Source organism: Oncorhynchus kisutch, linkage group LG8 (genome assembly GCF_002021735.2).
Source record: "Oncorhynchus kisutch isolate 150728-3 linkage group LG8, Okis_V2, whole genome shotgun sequence".
Lineage (NCBI taxonomy): Eukaryota > Metazoa > Chordata > Actinopteri > Salmoniformes > Salmonidae > Oncorhynchus > Oncorhynchus kisutch.
In genome coordinates, this window is record NC_034181.2 from 11,034,634 (window position 1) to 11,056,703 (window position 22,070).

At 45.2% G+C, this 22,070-nt stretch overlaps 1 protein-coding gene across 1 annotated transcript in view; it reads right to left on the reverse strand.

The window, feature by feature from the left end:
* LOC109894957 (E3 ubiquitin-protein ligase znrf3) overlaps positions 1–22,070 on the reverse strand; it is a 54,221-nt gene that overhangs the window by 13,190 nt on the left and 18,961 nt on the right. The window contains exons 3-4 of the mRNA XM_031829495.1: positions 21,898–21,972; positions 10,602–10,733 (exon numbers count right to left, since the gene is read on the reverse strand). Coding sequence (XP_031685355.1) covers positions 10,602–10,733; positions 21,898–21,972 — 207 coding nt within the window. The remainder of the gene's footprint in view (positions 1–10,601; positions 10,734–21,897; positions 21,973–22,070) is intronic.

A 22,070-nucleotide genomic window follows, 5' to 3' on the forward strand; every position in this document is an offset into this window, starting at 1 on the left:
CCCACGACCACCTCTCTGAAGAGGTGCTTGGTCCGTGGCCTTGTCCTCTACCACGTTCCCCAACACCTCTCAAACGAGGCCCACAACCACCTCTCAGAAGGGGTGCTTGTCCCCTGCCATTCCTTTGACCACCACGTCTTCCTCGTCTTCCTCCTCCCACTGCTTGGCCTCTGTTGTGACCTGGATCACCTGCCGGCTCCATGTTATCGCTGTTGTGGGTGGATACCACTCATTTCACTATATACTCGTACCACAATGTGCAATCAATCATCAGTAACGAGTTGTCAGTATTGGAAAAGCTATTAGAAGGGCCTGCATACATACACTCACCGGCCACTTTATTAGGTACACCTGCGTGTTAACGCAAATAGCCTGCCCCTTCGAACAGCGAATCATGTGGCTGCCTGCAACTCAATATATAGAGTATATAGAGTATAGAGCTTTAGTTGTTGTTCGAATGTAGAACGGGCAAGATGAGTAATCTAAGCAACTTTGACCATGGTATGATTGTTGATGCCACACATGGTGATTCCAGCATCTCAGAAACAGCTGCCTTCCTGCGATTTTTGCGCACTACAGTCTCTAGAGTTTACAGAGAATGGTGTGATAAACAAAACACATTCAGTGAGCGGCAGTTCTGTTGGCAAACACACCTTGATAATGAGAGAGGTCAGAGGAGAATGTCCAGACTCATTCAAGCTAACAGAAAGGCCACAAATGGTGTGCGGAAGGGGATCTCTTAACGTACAACACCGTGAATAATTCAGGCTGTTGTGGAGGCAAAAGGGGGTCCTACCCAGTACTAGATATGTGTACCTAATAAAGTGGCCGGTGAGTGTACAGTAAAGTCAAATGTGAAAACATGGTCTGGAAAAGTGGTACATGGGACCATAGAAACAGTGTCTGATAAAGAATGATGATGAAATATTACATCCATAGATAATGTAGTCCAATTGGTTCATGTTCCACGGAAGTACCACGTTCTCGCTCAATAGAAAAGTGGTCAGATGATGCGGATACTACACTACAGGACTGTTTTGCTAGAACAGACTGGAATATGTTCCGGGATTCATCCAATGGCATTGAGGAATACACCACCTCAGTCATCGGCTTCATCACTATGTGCATTGATGACGTCCCCACCACAGTGACTGTACGTACATATCCCAACCAGAAGCCATGGATTACAGGCAAACATCTGCACCGAGCTAAAGGCTAGAGCTGCCGCTTTCAAGGAGCGGGACACTAATCCGGACGCTTATAAGAAATCCCGCTATGCCCTCAGACACACCATCAAACAAGCAAAGCATCAATACAGGATTAAGATCGAATCCTACTACACCGGCTCTGACACTCGTCGGGTGTGGCAGGGCTTGAAAACTATTACGGACTTCAAATGGAAACCCATGCGCGAGCTGCCCAGTGATACGAGCCTACCAGATGAGCTAAATGCCTTAGCAACACCAAAGCATGCACGAGAGCACCAGCTGTTCTGGATGACTGTGATAATGCTCTCGGTAGCCGATGTGGACAAAACCTTTAAACAGGTCAACATTCACAAAGCCGCTGGGCCAGACGGATTACCAGGACGTGTACTCAAAGCATGTGCGGACCAACTGTCAAGTGTCTTCACTGACATTTTCAACCTCTCCCTGACCGAGTCTGTGAACAATGAAGTGAAGGTAACCCTGCCTAAATGATTACCGCCCCGTGGCACTCACGTCGGTAGCCATAAAGTGCTTTGAAAGGCTGATCATGGCTCACATCAACAGCATCCTCCCGGATACCCTAGACCCACTCCAATTCGCATACCACCCCAACAGATCCACAGATGACACAATCTCAATCGCACTCCACACTGCCCTTTCTCACCTGGACAAAAGGAACACCTATGTGAGAATGCTGTTCATTGACTACAGCTCAGCGTTCAACACCACAGCACCCACAAAGCTCATCATTAAGCTAAGGACTTTGGGACTAAACACCTCCCTCTACAACTGGATTCTGGACTTCCTGATGGGCCGCCCCCAGGTGGGAAGAGTAGGAAACAACACATCTGTCACGCTGATCCTTAACACTGGGGCCCCTCAGGGGTGTGTACTTAGTCCCCTCGTGTATTCCCTGTTCACCCACGACTGTGTGGCCAAACATGACTCTAACACCATCATCAAGTTTGCTGACCATACAACAGTGGTAGGCCTGATCACCGACAACGATGAGACGGCCTATAGGGAGGAGGTCAGAGACCTGGCAGTGTGGTGCCAGGACAACAACCTCTCCCTCAATGTGAGCAAGACAAAGGAGCTGATCGTGGACTACAGGAAAAGGCAGGGCGAACAGGCCCCCATTAACATCGATGTGGCTGTAGTGGAGCGGGTCGAGAGTTTCAAGTTCCTTGGTGTCCATATCACCAACAAACTATCATGGTCCAAACATACCAAGACAGTCGTGAAGAGGGCACGACAAAACCTTTTCTCCCTCAGGAAACTGAAAAGATTTGACATGGGCCCTCAGATCCTCAAAAGGTTCTACAGCTGCACCATCGAGAGCATCAGCGCCTGGAATGGCAACTGCTCGGCATCTGACCATAAGGCACTACAGAGGGTAGTGCGATTGGCCTAGTACATCACTGGGGCCAAGCTTCCTGCCATCCAGGACCTATATAATAGGCAGTGTCAGAGGAAAGCCCATAAAATTGTCAGAGACTCCAGTCACCCAAGTTGTAGACTGTTTTCTCTGCTACCGCAGAAGGCTCCTCAACAGCTTCTACCCCCAAGCCATTAGACTGCTGAACAAGTCCTAAAAATCACCACCGGACAGTTTACATTGACCCCCCCTTCTTGTACACTGCTGCTACTCGCTGTTTGCTATCTATGCATAGTCACTTCGCCCCCACCTACATGTACAGATTTACCTTATTTTAGCCTACTTGGTAAATATTTTCTTCTTCTTGAACTGCACTGTTGGTTTAAGGGCTTGTAAGTCAGCATTTCACGGTAAAGTCTACACTTGTTGTATTCGGAGCATGTGACTAATACAGTTTGATTTGGATTGGTGTCAATGGATCTCGTTATCCTGAAACTTTCATGATCTAAATATGGAATATTGTTCATCAGTTTCCATAAAACTATGCATTAAGAGTAATGCAACAGTTACTCATCATTTTGAGCAGTTGTATCAATTGATAGTTAGATCATTGTAATGAAATGAATAGACAGTCATCTCAGATGTAATGTGTGAATTGAAATACTTAATAACTTAGTAATACTTTGATGTTAAGTTGTGTCATTTTGAACAGGTGATTTTAGTTCAATGAACAAATGATCTTAGCTGTATGTGTATTGTATTCAAGCAATTGGAAAAAGGGTTAAGAGTTTTGGAAAATGTGCATTTTGATCATCGGTTGTGAGTTTTGTGTCTAGAGTTTTGAAAAATGACATCAAGGTTCTGAAATTAGTGCCAAGATGATTGTAAAAAACTGTAATGACTTGCCAATTGTCACTGTTATTTTATTACATCTCTTGAGACGCACCAGCTCGTTTTCAAGCGTGTCTAAACAAACAAAATAAACAAACAATAATAATAACAATGTGGTAACTAACTGTCTAATAATAATGACAACAATGAAATAATAAATAATAAAAAATGTTTAACTGCATAAGAATGTTTTGTACAACTACTAATACAACTGATCAAAATGAATGTCAAGAAAAACCCTTGAATGAGTAGGTGTGTGCAAACTTTTGACTGGTACTGTAACTAATACAACTAAGTACCTATAATATACACTGAGTGTAGAAACATCTGGAACACCTGATCTTTCCATGACAGACTGACCAGGTGAAACCAGGGGAAAGCTATGATCCCTTATTGATGTCACTTATTAAATCCACTTCAATCAGTGTAGATGAAGGGGAGAAGACAGGTTAAAGAAGGATTGTTAAGCCTTGAGACAACTGAGACATGGATTGTGTATGTGTGCCATTCAGAGGGTGAATGAGCAAGACAAAAGATGTAAGTGCCTTTGAACAGGATATGGTAGTAGGTGCCAGGCGCACCGGTTTGAGTGTGTCAAGAACTGCAACGCTGCTGGGTTTTTGACACAACAGTTTCCCATGTGTATCAAGAATGGTCCACCACCCAAAGCTCCTGCTTTTCCCAGTCTCTCTTTTCTCACCCTCCTGGATTTGACCCTTTTCTGACTCTGAGCCCGCCTACCTGAGCACTCTGCCTGTCCCTGACCTCGAGCCTGCCTATCGCCTGGTAGCATTTGGACTCTGACCAGGTTACTGAACCCCTGCCTGTCCTGACCTCGAGCCTGCCTATCGTCTGGTAGCATTTGGACTGTGACCAGGTTACTGAACCCCTGGCTATCCTGACCTCGAGCCGGCCTATCGTCTGGTAGCATTTGGACTCTAACCAGGTTACTGAAACCCTGCCTGTCCTGACCTCCCTTTTGACTAACCCCTTTAGTTAATAACAGAGCTCAACAATCTGCCTCCTGTGTCTGCATTTGGGTCTCGCCTTGTGCCCTTATTGGGGTTGCAACTCAATATTTGGAAGGTGTTCCTATTATTTGGTATACTCATTTTATACATACGTACTTACAAATACCTTCACATTGTGATGTTTTGATTGGTTAAAAACACAAACAAGTTTGAACTTAACATTTGAAAAATGGCTTTTTAAAATTCACTGTATGATTGTAATGCTCTGATATCTATATGTAAATTATTCTAGTCTGTTGGGCCGATGTATCTGTCACGACCTCCACCGAAGTTGGTTCCTCTCTTTGATCGGACGGCGTTCGGCGTTCGGCATCGCCGGTCTTCTAGCCATCGTCGATCCACTTTTCATTTTCCATTTGTTTTGTCTTGTTTTCCTACACACCTGGTTTTCATTTCCCTCATTAAGTGTTGTGTATTTAACCCTCTGTTCCCCCCCATGTCTTTGTGTAGATTTGTTTGTTGTTAGTGCTTGTGCACATGTTTACTGGTGCGTGTCGGGTTTTCTACCCATGTTGGTTAAATATTTATGCCATTGGTTTTGATATTAAACTGCTCCGGTTATTACCTAGTTGTGCTCTCCTGCGTCTGACTTCACTGCCACCAGTTACGCACCCCATTACAGTATCTGAAAGATCTTACTCCAACTTCATGATGTTCACATATCTTTCAGATACAAGGAACTCTCCAAGAGGATTTTTGCACTTTACAAAAATGGTTTCTAGCAAATAATTTTGTTTTAAATCAAAGAAAGTCCTATATTATGTTGTTTGCAATTGATGGAACAATGATTGAAAGTGTTTGAGGAAAGATTCTGAATTATCTTTTGGAAAGCATATTAATTATATATGACCCGATTCAGGAAGGCCTATGTCCCGATTCAGGAAGGCCTCCAGTCCAACCACAGCTGGTTGGACTAGAGGATGGTACGGTGCTGCTGAAAAGCTATGGCTGGCAACAACACCTGACTCCGTACTTCAGGCCGCTACCACAAATTAAGCAGTACCAGCACTTCAGGTGAATATAGTTTTCATTGCATTGTATGAGGTTATTCTTCTTATCTAAACTTACGAGGTGAATTGATGTTGAGCACGGTTGTAATGTCTATTTTTTTGTTATTTCCTGTTTTACAACATCGATGCTCTGGAGCCTGGTGTTGTTGTTGCCAAGGAGTGTTCGGAGTCAGTCGAGACCAGGTTTCAGCTGCTGCACAACACTGACATCCTTCCTCCCATAGATTGTCTGCCTGTACAAGCACCACCTGGACTGGACACAGCTAGACAAACTCTCTTTTTGAGAGGCTATGGACATCACATGCCCTGCACCAAAGTCAAGGGCAGGACAGAAACAGGCTCTCCGAATATAGATTCCCTTGTTCATGCGTGGTTCGGACGGACAAGTCATCAGCAATATCGGCAGTGCCTCTATTCAAATGACTCTCTCCTAACACACACACCATACGTTGTTGCTACTACTATTTTATCCTGCTGCTCAGCCACTTTACCACTGATTGTATATAACAACCTCATCTATCGCTATTGATATTGTTCGTGTACATACTGTATCATTTATTTACACTACCGTTCAAAAGTTTGGGGTCACTAGAAATGTCCTTGTTCTTTGAAAGAAAATCATTTTTTTTTGTCCATGAAAATAACATCAAATTGATCAGAAATACAGTGTAGTCATTGTTACTGTTGTAAATTACTTTTGTAGCTGGAAACAGCAGATTTTTTAAATGGAATATCTACATAGGTGTACAGAGGCCCATTATCAGTAACCATCACTCCTGTGTTACAATGGCACGTTGTGTTAGCTAATCCAAGTTTATCATTTTAAAAGGCTAACTATCTGGACACTCTATATACCTGGAATTTTTCATTATTGCAGGCTACTACATTTACCACTTTTAGTCTTAATTTTGACTACATTACTCACTGTTTAGCACATGACCTCACATGTGAATCCTTAAAGAGGTGGGTGGGGCAGGCTGAAGAGGGTGTGAACAATGCTGAATGTGTGTAGATATAGGAGCGCTGTCCAGTGGGTTCCAAATCATTCAAAGGCCCTTTTCTCAAAAGTGAGTTTACAAGTTTATCAACTTTCAAAGCAGAATTACTTTCCCATTGTTCCTCAGAAATACAGTGTATGATATATCATTTTGTAGCTCAAGTCTCTACTTTTTACCAACGTAAAAAAAACAATTTCAAATTTGCTACATAAGACCGATTTGAGCCGGTCAGTCACAAATTAGAAAAACAATGAACTATAAGCTTTGGTTAGTATAGAGATCTAATAATTGTTTTCGCGTATCCATTAGAAAGACCTTAGTAACCTAACTGCTGCTTCCTACCCTAGACTAAGGTGACGTCATCTATCAAAACAAAACCAAGACCGTACGATGCAAATGAGATCATTCATGACAATCTTCAAAGATTCATTTTAGGATTACATTATAAGACACATTGCACAATGTATGAATCACTAAATTGTCTGTCCCTCCCAAACAGCAGACAACCGCATTGGTACCAATTCCTTTTGAAATGTATCATCTTAAATGTCCCTGTGTATATTAAAACGTCTCAAACAGTTCAATTGATTCCCATGTAAAACACCCACGACATTTTGGGGGGATAGAAATGCTCAAATTGTGAGAGAAAGTAATCAATGAAAGAATCAATAATAACATTTTTACAATGTCTTAAAATAATCCATTTGGGAGGTGCTTTAGGTATGTTAATGTTCCTAACAGATGATGGAATTACCACTGAAACAGTCTGGAATGATGGAATTACCACTGAAACAGTCTGGAATGATGGAATTACCACTGAAACAGTCTGGAATGATGGAATTACCACTGAAACAGTCTGGAACGATGGAATTACCACTGAAACAGTCTGGAATTATGTAATGACCACTGAAACAGTCTGGAATGATGGAATTACCACTGAAACAGTCTGGAATGATGGAATTACCACTGAAACAGTCTGGAATGATGGAATTACCACTGAAACAGTCTGGAATGATAGTCTGGAATGATGGAACTACCACTGAAACAGTCTGGAATGATGGAATTACCACTGAAACAGTCTGGAATGATGTAATGACCACTGAAACAGTCTGGAACGATGGAATTACCACTGAAACAGTCTGGAATGATGGAATTACCACTGAAACAGTCTGGAATGATGGAATTACCACTGAAACAGTCTGGAATGATAGTCTGGAATGATGGAATTACCACTGAAACAGTCTGGAATGATGGAATTACCACTGAAAGAGTCTGGAATTATGGAATTACCACTGAAACAGTCTGGAATGATGGAATTACCACTGAAACAGTCTGGAATGATGGAATTACCACTGAAACAGTCTGGAATGATAGTCTGGAATGATGGAATTACCACTGAAACAGTCTGGAATGATGGAATTACCACTGAAAGAGTCTGGAATGATGGAATTACCACTGAAACAGTCTGGAATGATGGAATTACCACTGAAACAGTCTGGAATGATGGAATTACCACTGAAACAGTCTGGAATGATGGAATTACCACTGAAACAGTCTGGGATGATCACTGAAAGAGTCTGGAATGATGGAATTACCACTGAAACAGTCTGGAATGATCACTGAAAGAGTCTGGAATGATGGAATTACCACTGAAACAGTCTGGAATGATCACTGAAACAGTCTGGAATTACCACTGAAACAGTCTGGAATTACCACTGAAACAGTCTGGAATGATGGAATTACCACTGAAACAGTCTGGAATAATCACTGAAACAGTCTGGAATGATGGAATTACCCAAAAAACTGTCTGGGATGATGGAATGATCACTGAAACAGTCTGGATTGATATAATGACCACTGCACAGTCTGGAATGATGTAATGACCACTGTAACAGTATGCACTAATCATTGAAACAGTCTGGAATGATGGAATGATAACTGAAACAGTCTGGATTGATATAATGACCACTGCACAGTCTGGAATGATGTAATGACTACTGAAACAGTCTGGAATAATCACTTAAACAGTCTGGAATGATGGAATGATCACTGAAACAGTCTGGAATGATGGAATAATCCCTGAAACAGTCTCGAATTATCCCTGAAACAGTCTCGAATGATGGAAAAAACACTGAAAGTCTGGAATGATGTTATGATCACTGAAACAGTCTGGCATGATGGAAAAACCAGTGAAACAGTCTGGAATGATGTAATGATCACTGAAACAGTCTGGAATGATGTAATGATCACTGAAACAGTCTGGAATGATGTAATGATCACTGAAACAGTCTGGAATGATGTAATGATCACTGAAACAGTCTGGAATGATGTAATGATCACTGAAACAGTCTGGAATGATGTAATGATCACTGAAACAGTCTGGAATGATGTAATGATCACTGAAACAGTCTGTAATGATGTAATGATCACTGAAACAGTCTGGAATGATGTTATGATCACTGAAACAGTCTGGAATGATGGAAAAACCAGTGAAACAGTCTGGAATGATGGAAAAACCAGTGAAACAGTCTGGAATGATGTTATGATCACTGAAACAGTCTGGCATGATGTAATGACTACTGAAACAGTCTGGAGTGATTCCTGAAACAGACTGGAATGATGGAATGACTACTGAAACAGTCTGGAATAATCACTTAAACAGTCTGGAATGATGGAATGACCACTGTAACAGTATGCACTAATCATTCAAACAGTATGGAATGATGGAATGATCACTGAAACAGTCTGGAAAGATGGAAAAACCAGTGAAACAGTCTGGAATGACGGAAAAACCACTGAAACAGTCTGGAATGATGGAATTCCCACTGAAACAGTATGGAATGATATAATAACCACTAAAACAGTCTGGAATGACCATTGAAACAGTCTGGAATTATATAATGACTACTGAAACAGTCTGCAATGACCGAATGACCACTGAAACAGTTTGGAATGATGGAATTACCACTGAAACAGTCTGGAATGATGGAATGACCACTGAAAAAGTCTGGAATGACCACTGAAACCGTCTGGAATGAGGGCATGACCACTGAAACAGTCTGGAATGATGGAATGACCACTGAAACAGTCTGGAATGAGGGCATGACCACTGAAACAGTCTGGTATGAGGGCATGACCACTGAAACAGTCTGGTATGAGGGCATGACCACTGAAACAGTCTGGAATGAGGGCATGACCACTGAAACAGTTTGGTATTAGGGCATGACCACTGAAACAGTCTGGTATGAGGGCATGACCACTGAAACAGTCTGGAATGAGGGCATGACCACTGAAACAGTCTGGAATGAGGGCATGACCACTGAAACAGTCTGGTATGAGGGCATGACCACTGAAACAGTCTGGAATGAGGGCATGACCACTGAAACAGTCTGGAATGAGGGCATGACCACTGAAACAGTCTGGAATGAGGGCATGACCACTGAAACAGTCTGGTATGAGGGCATGACCACTGAAACAGTCTGGAATGAGGGCATGACCACTGAAACAGTCTGGAAGAACAAATCATATACACATCATGTGTTGATGACTAATAAACACACAGGGATTTAATAACAGAACTGGGCATAGATGTACCCCTGGCTACATCCATTGATAAATTGACTGTGTGAAATAACTAAGAATAGAGAGTGGCTCAGATTTCCCTGTTAGAGTGTCTTCCCATGTCTGAAGCTGTTAGCTGTGGGACTCGAGTCAGTCAATGCTTTGTGAAGTGTGACAGTAGGGTTTAAATGAGAGTCATAATAACTCAAATATGTCTTGGCTTGTGTATTCACTTGCAATTGTGCGCGCACACACACACACACACACACACACGCACACGCACACGCACACACACACACACACACACACACACACACACACACACACACACACACACACACACACACACACACACACATAGCCTACATGTTAAAGCGTTGGTCCATCTGTCGATGTGCCCTTGAGCAAGGCACTTACTCCAGGGGCGCCGTGCTACTATGGCTGACCCTGTAAAACAACGCATTACACTGCACCTATCTGGTGTATGTGACAATAAAACATCTAGATATATTTTTCATGTTTACCCTCGGTGGTCTGTGCTGGATCCTGGCGCGGGCCACTTTCTGCTTGTTGACTATGTTCATCAGCTTAACAGCATCGGCCCCCTTCACATAAACCACCGGCCTCTTCAGAGGGTCCTCTGCTAACCTGTTTAGCTACAGGAGAGGAGAACACACAGACACGCACATTAGGATAGGAGAACTAACACACACACAAGGGCATTTATTGTATATAGGACAACACACACGTTAACCTTAATGATGGATAACAACTGTGTGCTCATCTTCAACATAGTCTCTCATTTCATCTCCTGTAGGATGGAGAGAGAGAGAGAGAGAGAGAGAGAGAGAGAGAGAGAGAGAGAGAGAGAGAGACAGAGACAGAGACAGAGACAGAGACAGAGACAGAGACAGAGACAGAGACGTGGAAACTGTGGTCATCCTCTACAGTGCGAGGGATGAAGGAGGGAGGGATGGAGGAGGAGGGAGGGATGGAGGAGGGAGGGAGAAATGGAGGAGGGAGAGATGGAGGAGGGAGGGATGGAGGAGGGAGGGAGGGATGGATGGAGGAGGGAGAAATGGAGGAGGGAGGGAAGGAGGGATGGAGGAGGGAGGGCTGGAGGAAGAGATGGATGATGGAGGGAAGGCGGGAGGGAGGGTGAAATGGAAGACGGAGGGAGGGTGAAATGGAGGAGGGAGGGAGAAATGGAAGAGGGAGGGATGGAGGAGGGATGGAGGAGGGAGGGAGGGATGGATGGAGGAGGGAGAAATGGAGGAGGGAGGGAAGGAGGGATGGAGGAGGGAGGGCTGGAGGAAGAGATGGATGATGGAGGGAAGGCGGGAGGGAGGGTGAAATGGAGGAGGGAGGGAGAAATGGAAGAGGGAGGGATGGAGGAGGGAGGGAAGGTGGGAGGGAGGGTGAAATGGAGGAGGGAGGGAGAAATGGAGGTGGAGGGAGGGAGGGAGGGAGGGAGTAATGGAGGAGGGAGGGAAGGAGGGAGAAATGGAGGAGGAGGGAGGGAGAAATGGAGGAGGAGGGAGGGAGGGATGGGGTGGAGGGAGGGAGGGAGGGAGTAATGGAGGAGGGAGGGAAGGAGGGAGAAATGGAGGAGGAGGGAGGGAAGGATGGGGTGGAGGGAGGGAGGGAGTAATGGAGGAGGGAGGGAAGGAGGGAGAAATGGAGGAGGGAGGGAAGAAGGGAGGGAAGGAAGGACGGAGAGGGAGGGAGGGAAGTCAATTAATTGTATGTTCTGTATTTGGCCGTATTGGACACAGACTGGACATAGAGCTTCTCTCTCTCTAGTCTGCCGTCCGTGGGCCTATGCAACTGGGTCCTGGACTTCCTGATGGGCTGTCCCCAGGTGGTGAAGGTAGACAACATTATCTCCTCCACACTAATCCTCAACACGGGGACCCCACAAGGGTGCATCCCCACCTCCTGTACTCCCTGTGACTATTAAATCTTACCCTCACCAGAAACCATGGATAGATGGCGGCATTCGCGCAAAACTGAAAGCGCGAACCACCGCATTTAACCATGTATAGATGACTGGGAATATGGCCGAAGTCTCAGAGGGTGGGTCGCTCAGCCTAACGCATCATTGGCTACACACTGACTGCCTTCCAGGACACCTACAACACCAGGTGTCGCAGGAAGGCCAAGAAGATCATCAGGGACCCCAGCCACCCGAACCATGTGCCGTTCTCCATGCTTCCATCACTCACACGTGGGCAGTATAGGAGCATCATGGCAGAAACTGTCAGACTGGCCAATAGTTTCTAGCCTCAGACCAACAGGCTGCTGAATAGCCACCACTAGTCAGCTACCTGTTCTCCCAGTCCCCCCCCCCCTCGCCCCACAATGGACAGTTACCCTGCCCCTACCCCATATGGAAATGGAAATGGTTACATTTGTAAATATTTTGTATATATATTATTATTTAGATTATTGTTTTATTGCCTTGTCTTTCTGACCTGCAGTGTTGCAGCTCGGAGCTGAATAATTTCATTGTACCCAGCAATTACATCTGTAACTAATAAACTCATCTAATCAGTTTCTCTTTCAGCCTCCGTCCCTCCCTGCCCTCTGTACCCTCTACAGTCTCTCTAGTGGGACTCCTCCATTGGACTGATACTCTCTGTTGTCTGCTACCTCCCTGCCCTCTGTACCCTCTACAGTCTCTCTAGTGGGACTCCTCCATTGGACTGATCCTCTCTGTTGTCTACTCCCTCCCTGCCCTCCGTACTCTCTACAGTCTCTCTAGTGGGACTCCTCCATTGGACTGATCCTCTCTGTTGTCTGCTCCCTCCCTGCCCTCTGTACTCTCTACAGTTTCTCTAGTGGGACTCCTCCATTGGACTGATCCTCTCTGTTGTCTACTCCCTCCCTGCCCTCTGTAATCTCTACAGTCTCTCTAGTGGGACTCCTCCATTGGACTGATCCTCTCTGTTGTCTGCTCCCTCCCTGCCCTCCGTACTCTCTACAGTCTCTCTAGTGGGACTCCTCCATTGGACTGATCCTCTCTGTTGTCTGCTCCCTCCCTGCCCTCTGTACCCTCTACAGTCTCTCTAGTGGGACTCCTCCATTGGACTGATCCTCTCTGTTGTCTACTCCCTCCCTGCCCTCTGTACCCTCTACAGTCTCTCTAGTGGGACTCCTCCATTGGACTGATCCTCTCTGTTGTCTACTCCCTCCCTGCCCTCTGTACTCTCTACAGTCTCTCTAGTGGGACTCCTCCATTGGACTGAACCTCTCTGTTGTCTGCTCCCTCCCTGCCCTCCGTACTCTCTACAGTCTCTCTAGTGGGACTCCTCCATTGGACTGAACCTCTCTGTTGTCTGCTCCCTCCCTGCCCTCTGTACCCTCTACAGTCTCTCTAGTGGGACTCCTCCATTGGACTGAACCTCTCTGTTGTCTGTTCCCTCCCTCCCTGCCCTCTGTACTCTCTACAGTCTCTCTAGTGGGACTCCTCCATTGGACTGATCCTCTCTGTTGTCTGCTCCCTCCCTGCCCTCTGTACCCTCTACAGTCTCTCTAGTGGGACTCCTCCATTGGACTGATCCTCTCTGTTGTCTACTCCCTCCCTGCCCTCTGTACCCTCTACAGTCTCTCTAGTGGGACTCCTCCATTGGACTGATCCTCTCTGTTGTCTGCTCCCTCCCTGCCCTCTGTACCCTCTACAGTCTCTCTAGTGGGACTCCTCCATTGGACTGATCCTCTCTGTTGTCTACTCCCTCCCTGCCCTCTGTACTCTCTACAGTCTCTCTAGTGGGACTCCTCCATTGGACTGATCCTCTCTGTTGTCTGCTCCCTCCCTCCCTGCCCTCTGTACTCTCTATAGTCTCTCTAGTGGGACTCCTCCATTGGACTGATCCTCTCTGTTGTCTACTCCCTCCCTGCCCTCCGTACCCTCTACAGTCTCTCTAGTGGGACTCCTCCATTGGACTGAGCCTCTCTGTTGTCTGCTCCCTCCCTGCCCTCTGTACCCTCTACAGTCTCTCTAGTGGGACTCCTCCATTGGACTGATCCTCTCTGTTGTCTGCTCCCTCCCTGCCCTCTGTACCCTCTACAGTCTCTCTAGTGGGACTCCTCCATTGGACTGATCCTCTCTGTTGTCTGCTCCCTCCCTGCCCTCTGTACCCTCTACAGTCTCTCTAGTGGGACTCTTCCATTGGACTGAGCCTCTCTGTTGTCTGCTCCCTCCCTGCCCCAGTCTGTCATTTAAAAATCCCAGGGGAAATACCAGAGATATTCACCATTTCTATTTCTTCCCCTGTCGTCATGTTTCCAAGTGAATTATGCACTCTCTGATTAAAGTATAGCGTACGGCAATTTAACATCTCTGCCTCTGCCTCTGTTATTTTCCCCTGCAAGAGAGTCAATATAGACCAGGCTCTCAAAGGGCTAACACTGCTAGCATTGATGTCAATGTGATAATGCCGTTATGCTACACGTAAAGTATATACACCAGATACCTCACGATAAAGGACAGTATATTGTTGCTACCTCAGTTCAACCAAGGTACAAGAACTAAAGAACAAACTGAATGTGTATAGAAGAGATTTTCGGAACGTCAATAAAGTGCCTCTCCATGATCAAAAACCAACACGTTTAACTCATCATTAAAGACTTTGATAATAAAAATATATCAAGTTAGTAGATAGATCTTGTAAACAGGGAGAAAAAGAGGTCAAAAACATTAACTTCATAACCCTCCCTTGCTCCTAATTTCACCCCGAGGATATTAACTCTCTCTAACTCCTCCCCCCTCGGCCTTGTGTCTGTGCCGATTGGGCAGCTGCAACTGGAAACCCCTCTCAGGGGAATTTGACCTTGCTGACTTTCATGTGGTCCCCTCGCAAGCCTTTTATCTCTGCTACACTTCTGCTTACAGCCTGGAGGCCTGAACACAGAGGAACCTGCATGTCCGGGCCTGGTGCTGTGGGCCTGGCTGAATACCACAGGAGAATTCTTCTCGCTCTCTCTGACAAAGCTGCTACTGCCTCTCCCTGCTGCCGCACCAGTGGAGGTGAGACTTCTGTATCACAGGCAGGAAGAGAGCTCTTTTCTGGATTTTGATCATTAGCGTGTATCGGTCTAATCCTGCTCTGCATGCATTATTTGGTGTTTTACACTGTACACTGTGGATATTTTTGCAGAATTCTGCATGCAGAGTCTCAATTTGGTGTTTGTCCAATTTTGTGAATTCTTGGTTGGTGAGCGGACCCCAGACCTCACAACCAATAAGGGCAATGGGTTCTATAACTGATTCAAGTATTTTTTGCCAGATCCTAATTGGCCCCTCTCTCTCTCTCTCTCTCTCTCTCTCTCTCTCTCTCTCTCTCTCTCTCTCTCTCTCTCTCTCTCTCTCTCTCTCTCTCTCTCTCTCCTCTCTCTCTCTCTGTCTGTCTGTCTGTCTGTCTGTCTGTCTGTCTGTCTGTCTGTCTGTCTGTCTGTCTGTCTGTCTGTCTGTCTGTCTGTCTGTCTGTCTGTCTGTCTGTCTGTCTGTCTGTCTGTCTGTCTGTCTGTCTGTCTGTCTGTCTGTCTGTCTTCTGTCTGTCTGTCTGTCTGTCTGTCTGTCTGTCTGTCTGTCTGTCTGTCTGTCTGTCTGTCTGTCTGTCTGTCTGTCTGTCTGTCTGTCTGTCTGTCTGTCTGTCTGTCTGTCTGTCTGTCTGTCTGTCTGTCTGTCTGTCTGTCTGTCTGTCTGTCTGTCTGTCTGTCTGTCTGTCTGTCTGTCTGTCTGTCTGTCTGTCTGTCTGTCTGTCTGTCTGTCTGTCTGTCTGTCTGTCTGTCTGTCTGTCTGTCTGTCTGTCTGTCTGTCTGTCTGTCTGTCTGTCTGTCTGTCTGTCTGTCTGTCTGTCTGTCTGTCTGTCTGTCTGTCTGTCTGTCTGTCTGTCTGTCTGTCTGTCTGTCTGTCTGTCTGTCTGTCTGTCTGTCTGTCTGTCTGTCTGTCTGTCTGTCTGTCTGTCTGTCTGTCTGTCTGTCTGTCTGTCTGTCTGTCTGTCTGTCTGTCTGTCTGTCTGTCTGTCTGTCTGTCTGTCTGTCTGTCTGTCTGTCTGTCTGTCTGTCTGTCTGTCTGTCTGTCTGTCTGTCTGTCTGTCTGTCTGTCTGTCTGTCTGTCTGTCTGTCTGTCTGTCTGTCTGTCTGTCTGTCTGTCTGTCTGTCTGTCTGTCTGTCTGTCTGTCTGTCTGTCTGTCTCTCTCTCTCTCTCTCTCTCTCTCTCTCTCTCTCTCTCTCTCTCTCTCTCTCTATTCAATTGACTTTATTGACATGGCAAGTTCATTACAGTTTTTCTCAATTGCTAAAACACTAAAACCCATTGGCTGAACAACGTTCTCAGTTGCTAAAACACTAAAACCCATTGGCTGAACAAAGTTCTCAGTTGCCTGGACTCATTTAGCTAATTATGCAGTCTGTTGTCAAAACCTTAAACCATTTCACATGGTAACACACAATTTGCAGATCTCACGTAGACCTTTCAGCAAAACTCTAAACACATTCTCATTCTCAAAACACATTCTGCACTCTAATGCACATGTCATCCATACTGGTAAACACATTCTGCACTCTAATGCACATGTCATCCATACTGGTAAACACATTCTACACTCTAATGCACATGTCATTGTGCCGTGGCGGAGATCTTTGTGGGCTATACTCAGCCTTGTCTCAGGATGGTAAGTTGGTGGTTGAAGATATCCCTCTAGTGGTGTGGGGGCTGTGCTTTGGCAAAGTGGGTGGGGTTATATCCTTCCTGTTTGGCCCTGTCCGGGGGTGTCCTCGGATGGGGCCACAGTGTCTCCTGACCCCTCCTGTCTCAGCCTCCAGTATTTATGCTGCAGTAGTTTATGTGTCGGGGGGCTGGGGTCAGTTTGTTATATCTGGAGTACTTCTCCTGTCCTATTCGGTGTCCTGTGTGAATCTAAGTGTGCGTTCTCTAATTCTCTCCTTCTCTCTTTCTTTCTCTCTCTCGGAGGACCTGAGCCCTAGGACCATGCCCCAGGACTACCTGACATGATGACTCCTTGCTGTCCCCAGTCCACCTGGCCATGCTGCTGTTCCAGTTTCAACTGACCTGAGCCCTAGGACCATGCCCCAGGACTACCTGACATGATGACTCCTTGCTGTCCCCAGTCTACCTGGCCATGCTGCTGCTCCAGTTTCAACTTCCACCTGACTGTGCTGCTGCTCTAGTTTCAACTGTTCTGCCTTATTATTATTCGACCATGCTGGTCATTTATGAACATTGAACATCTTGACCATGTTCTGTTATAATCTCCACCCGGCACAGCCAGAAGAGGACTGGCCACCCCACATAGCCTGGTTCCTCTCTAGGTTTCTTCCTAGGTATTGGCCTTTCTAGGGAGTTTTTCCTAGCCACCGTGCTTCTACACCTGCATTGCTTGCTGTTTGGGGTTTTAGGCTGGGTTTCTGTACAGCACTTTGAGATATCAGCTGATGTACGAAGGGCTATATAAATAAATTTGATTTGATTTGATTTGATGTCATCCATACTGGTAAACACATTCTGCACTCTAATGCACATGTCATCCATACTGGTAAACACATTCTGCACTCTAATGCACATGTCATCCATACTGGTAAACACATTCTGCACTCTAATGCACATGTCATCCATACTGGTAAACACATTCTGCACTCTAATGCACATGTCATCCATACTGGTAAACACATTCTGCACTCTAATGCACATGTCATCCATACTGGTAAACACATTCTGCACTCTAATGCACATGTCATCCATACTGGTAAACACATTCTGCACTCTAATGCACATGTCATCCATACTGGTAAACACATTCTGCACTCTAATGCACATGTCATCCATACTGGTAAACACATTCTGCACTCTAATGCACATGTCACCCATACTGGTAAACACATTCTGCACTCTAATGCACATGTCATCCATACTGGTAAACACATTCTGCACTCTAATGCACATGTCATCCATACTGGTAAACACATTCTGCACTCTAATGCACATGTCATCCATACTGGTAAACACAAGTGGCAACAATCAAATACAAATAGAGAACACATGTCATTGATTGAACACAACCACTCAAAATTGATTTAACCTGTTTCATATGATGCGACACAACCAATATAAGCCAGTTCAGAGACCAAACAGGTTGTTGAAGGTGGGAAGGAGAACGTCTGAGAATGGATACTGTAGTACAGTGCATTGTAGGCTGTATACTGTACAATGGACACATTGTATGGCCCTGAACATTGTGCTTTCCATTTATTAACAGTACTGACTGCTCAGTAGATTTTGACTGGTTGCAGGTTCATATCAACAAAGAACAAGATTTACAGTATCACAGAGACAAAGGACAAGTTTGTGAGATGCAGGGTACAGTACTGTAAAAATAGGGGTACAAGGAGGAGGAAGAACAAAAAACTAAATTGCAAAGAGCAAAGCAGAGTAGTAATTTCTGATCAATTTTGAGCTACTATGATAGAACATGTTTTCGTTCATCAAAAGACAATGACGGAAAAATATGAATATTAACGGTGGTTAACGGTCAGAGCCCAGGTCTGACAGAACCTGTGGTTAACGGTCAGAGCCCAGGTCTGACAGAACCTGTGGTTAACGGTCAGAGCCCAGGTCTGACAGAACCTGTGAAGACGATCTAGGTGCTGCTGTAACCCCTCTTTAGTGGGAGACAGCAGCACCAGGTCATCTGTCTACAGCAGACCCTCTTTAGTGGGAGACAGCAGCACCAGGTCATCTGTCTACAGCAGACCCTCTTTAGTGGGAGACAGCAGCACCAGGTCATCTGTCTACAGCAGACCCTCCTTAGTGGGTGACAGAAGCACCAGGTCATCTGTCTACAGCAGACCCTCTTTAGTGGGAGACAGAAGCACCAGGTCATCTGTCTACAGCAGACCCTCCTTAGTGGGAGACAGCAGCACCAGGTCATCTGCGTACAGCAGACCCTCCTTAGTGGGAGACAGCAGCACCAGGTCATCTGCATACAGCAGACCCTCCTTAGTGGGAGACAGCAGCACCAGGTCATCTGTCTACAGCAGACCCTCCTTAGTGGGAGACAGCAGCACCAGGTCATCTGCGTACAGCAGACCCTCCTTAGTGGGAGACAGCAGCACCAGGTCATCTGCATACAGCAGACACTTGATTTCAGTGTTGTGTAGGGTGATACCAGGTGCTGCCGATTCTTGTAATGTTTTTGCCAATTCATTCATGTAGATGTTAAATAGTGTTGGAAATATTGGGCAGCCCTGTTTCACTCCCCGTCTCTGAGAGCAGAAGTTTGTTTGCCTGTTGCCAATTTTAACCGCACATTTGTTTTTAGTGTACATTGATTTAATAAAATCATGTTTTCCCTCCAATACCGCTTTCTATTAGTTTATAAAAAAGACCTTCATGCCAAATTGAATCAAATGCTTTCTTGAAATCAACAAAACACGAGTAGATTTTGCCTTTGTTTTTGGTTTACTTGTTTATCAATTAGAGTGTGGAGGGTGTAAATGTGGTCTGTTGTACGATAATTTGGCTTCTGGTGTAGTCTGCTATTTATAATACTGCAGAGAATTTTCCCCAAGTTGCTTTTAACGCAAATTCCTCTGTAATTATTTGGGTCAAATTTGTCTCCATTTTTATAGATTGTGATCAATCCCTGGTTCCAAATATCGGGGAAAATACCTGCAGTGGGGAAAATGTTGAAGAGTTTGAGTATAGCCAATTTGAATTTGTGTTCTGCATTTTTGATGATTTCATTTAAAATAGCATCCGCACCACAGGCCTTTTTGGGTTGGAGAGTGCGTAGTTTTTCCAATAATTCTTCTTGTGTAATTGGGGTATCCACAGGATTCTGATAGTCTTTGACTACTGATTCAAGGATTTGTAATATGTCTTGTATATCTTTTTGTTCTGGGCTCTTTGTTATATTGCTGTAGAAAGTGGCAGCTCTGGCCTTTAGCGCAGTGCAGATGTAATCCATGGCTTCTGTTTGGGATGTGTATGGTACCAGTCAAAAGTTCGGACACACCTACTCATTCAAGGGTTTTTCTTTAATTTGACTATTTTCTACATTGTAGAATAATAGTGAAGACATCAAAACTATGAAATAACACATATGTAATTATGTAGTAAACAAAAAAGTGTTAAACAAATTAAAATAGATTTTAGATTCTTGAAAATAACCACCCTTCTTCCTTAATTAATGACAGCTTTGCACACTCTTGGCAATCTCTCAACCAGCTTCATGAGGAATGCTTTTCCAACAGTCTTGAAGGAGTTCCCACATATGGTGAGCACTTGTTGGCTGCTTTTCCATCACTGCAGTCCAACTCATCCCAAACCATCTCAATTGGGTTGAGGTCAGGTGATTGTGGAGGCCAGGTCATCTGATGCAGCACTCCATCACTCTCCTTCTTGGTCAAATAGCCCTTACACAGCCTGGAGGTGTGTTTTGGGTCATTGTCCTGTTGAAAAACATATCATAGTCCCACTAAGCGCAAACCAGATGGGACGGCGTATCGCTGCAGAATGCTGTGGTAGCCATGCTGGTTAAGTGTGCCTTAAATTCTAAATAAATCACAGACAGTGTCACCAGCAAAGCATCTGCACACCATCACACCTCCTCCTCCATGCTTCACGGTGGGAACCACACATGCAGAGATCATCCGTTCACTTACTCTGCGTATGACAAAGACATGGCGGTTTGAACCAAAAATCTCATCAGACCAAAAGACAGATTTCCACCGGTCTATTGTCTATTGCTCGTGTTTCTTGGCCCAAGCAAGTCTCTTCTTCTTATTGGTGGTAGAGGTGATCTAGAGTTTTTTCGGCTCTAGTTGCACAGGTGACATGCTGGTAGAAATGAGGTAAGATGGATTTCAGTTTTCCTGCATTAAAATCACCGGCCACTAGAAGTGCCTCCTCTGGATGAGTGTTTTCTTGTTTGCTTATGGCCTTATACAGCTGGTTGAGTGGCCTTATACAGCTGGTTGAGTGGCCTTATACAGCTGGTTGAGTGGCCTCATACAGCTTGTTGAGTGCGGTCTTAGTGCCAGCACCGATTTGTGGTGGTAAATAGAAGGCTACGAAAACTATAGAGGAAAACTCTATTTGTAAATAGTGTGGTCTACAGCTTATCATGAGACACTCTAAATCAGGTGAGCAGAATCTCCAGATTGCTGTTGTTGTTAACAAAGAAACATACCAACCCTCTTGACCCGACGCTGCCGTTCTGTCCTGCCGATGCATAGAAAGACAAGCTACGTGAATATTATCCATGGCCTTGTTCAGTCAAGTTTCCTAGAAACATATTACAGTTCTTCAGGATAGTCTTGAACGGAGCTCGCCCAGTTTGTTCTCTGGTGGTTGTTCATTCACTAATAGAACATCGGGAAGAGACGGTTTATTTACAGTCGCAGTTTCATCAGGGTGCCCGTATGTTGTCCTCTATCGCCGTCTCTTTCTCTTCAGAGTGTCGGGGAGGGAGGGCCTGGTCCGAGGTGAGCAGTATGTCCTGCTCTGACAGACCCTTGAAGTAGAAATCTTCATCCAAATCAAGGGTAGTGATCACTGTTCTGATGGCCAGACGCTCTATTCATTCATAGAAAACGATGGCGGTAACACTATGTCAAAATGTAGTTAAGAACCGCGCAAAAACACACAAAAAGAGTTGCTCAGGTGCCCGTTAAATGGCCGCTATACATTCCACCACCATTCTTGAGTGGAGACTTAGAATGTGAGTGCCCAATGGGTGAATGGAAACATGGAAACCATGTGTGTGTGTGTGTGTCTGTGTGTGTGTGTGTACTGACCTGATCAATGGCATCAGAGTTTTCAGACACGTCAAAAATGACAGCCGTCGCCCCTCTCTGAACTGCTCGCTTCGCCTGCAGGGAGAACAACAGTCATTAGAGACACAAAGAGAACAACAGCCATTAGAGACACAGAGAGAACAACAGCCATTAGAGACACAGAGAACAACAGC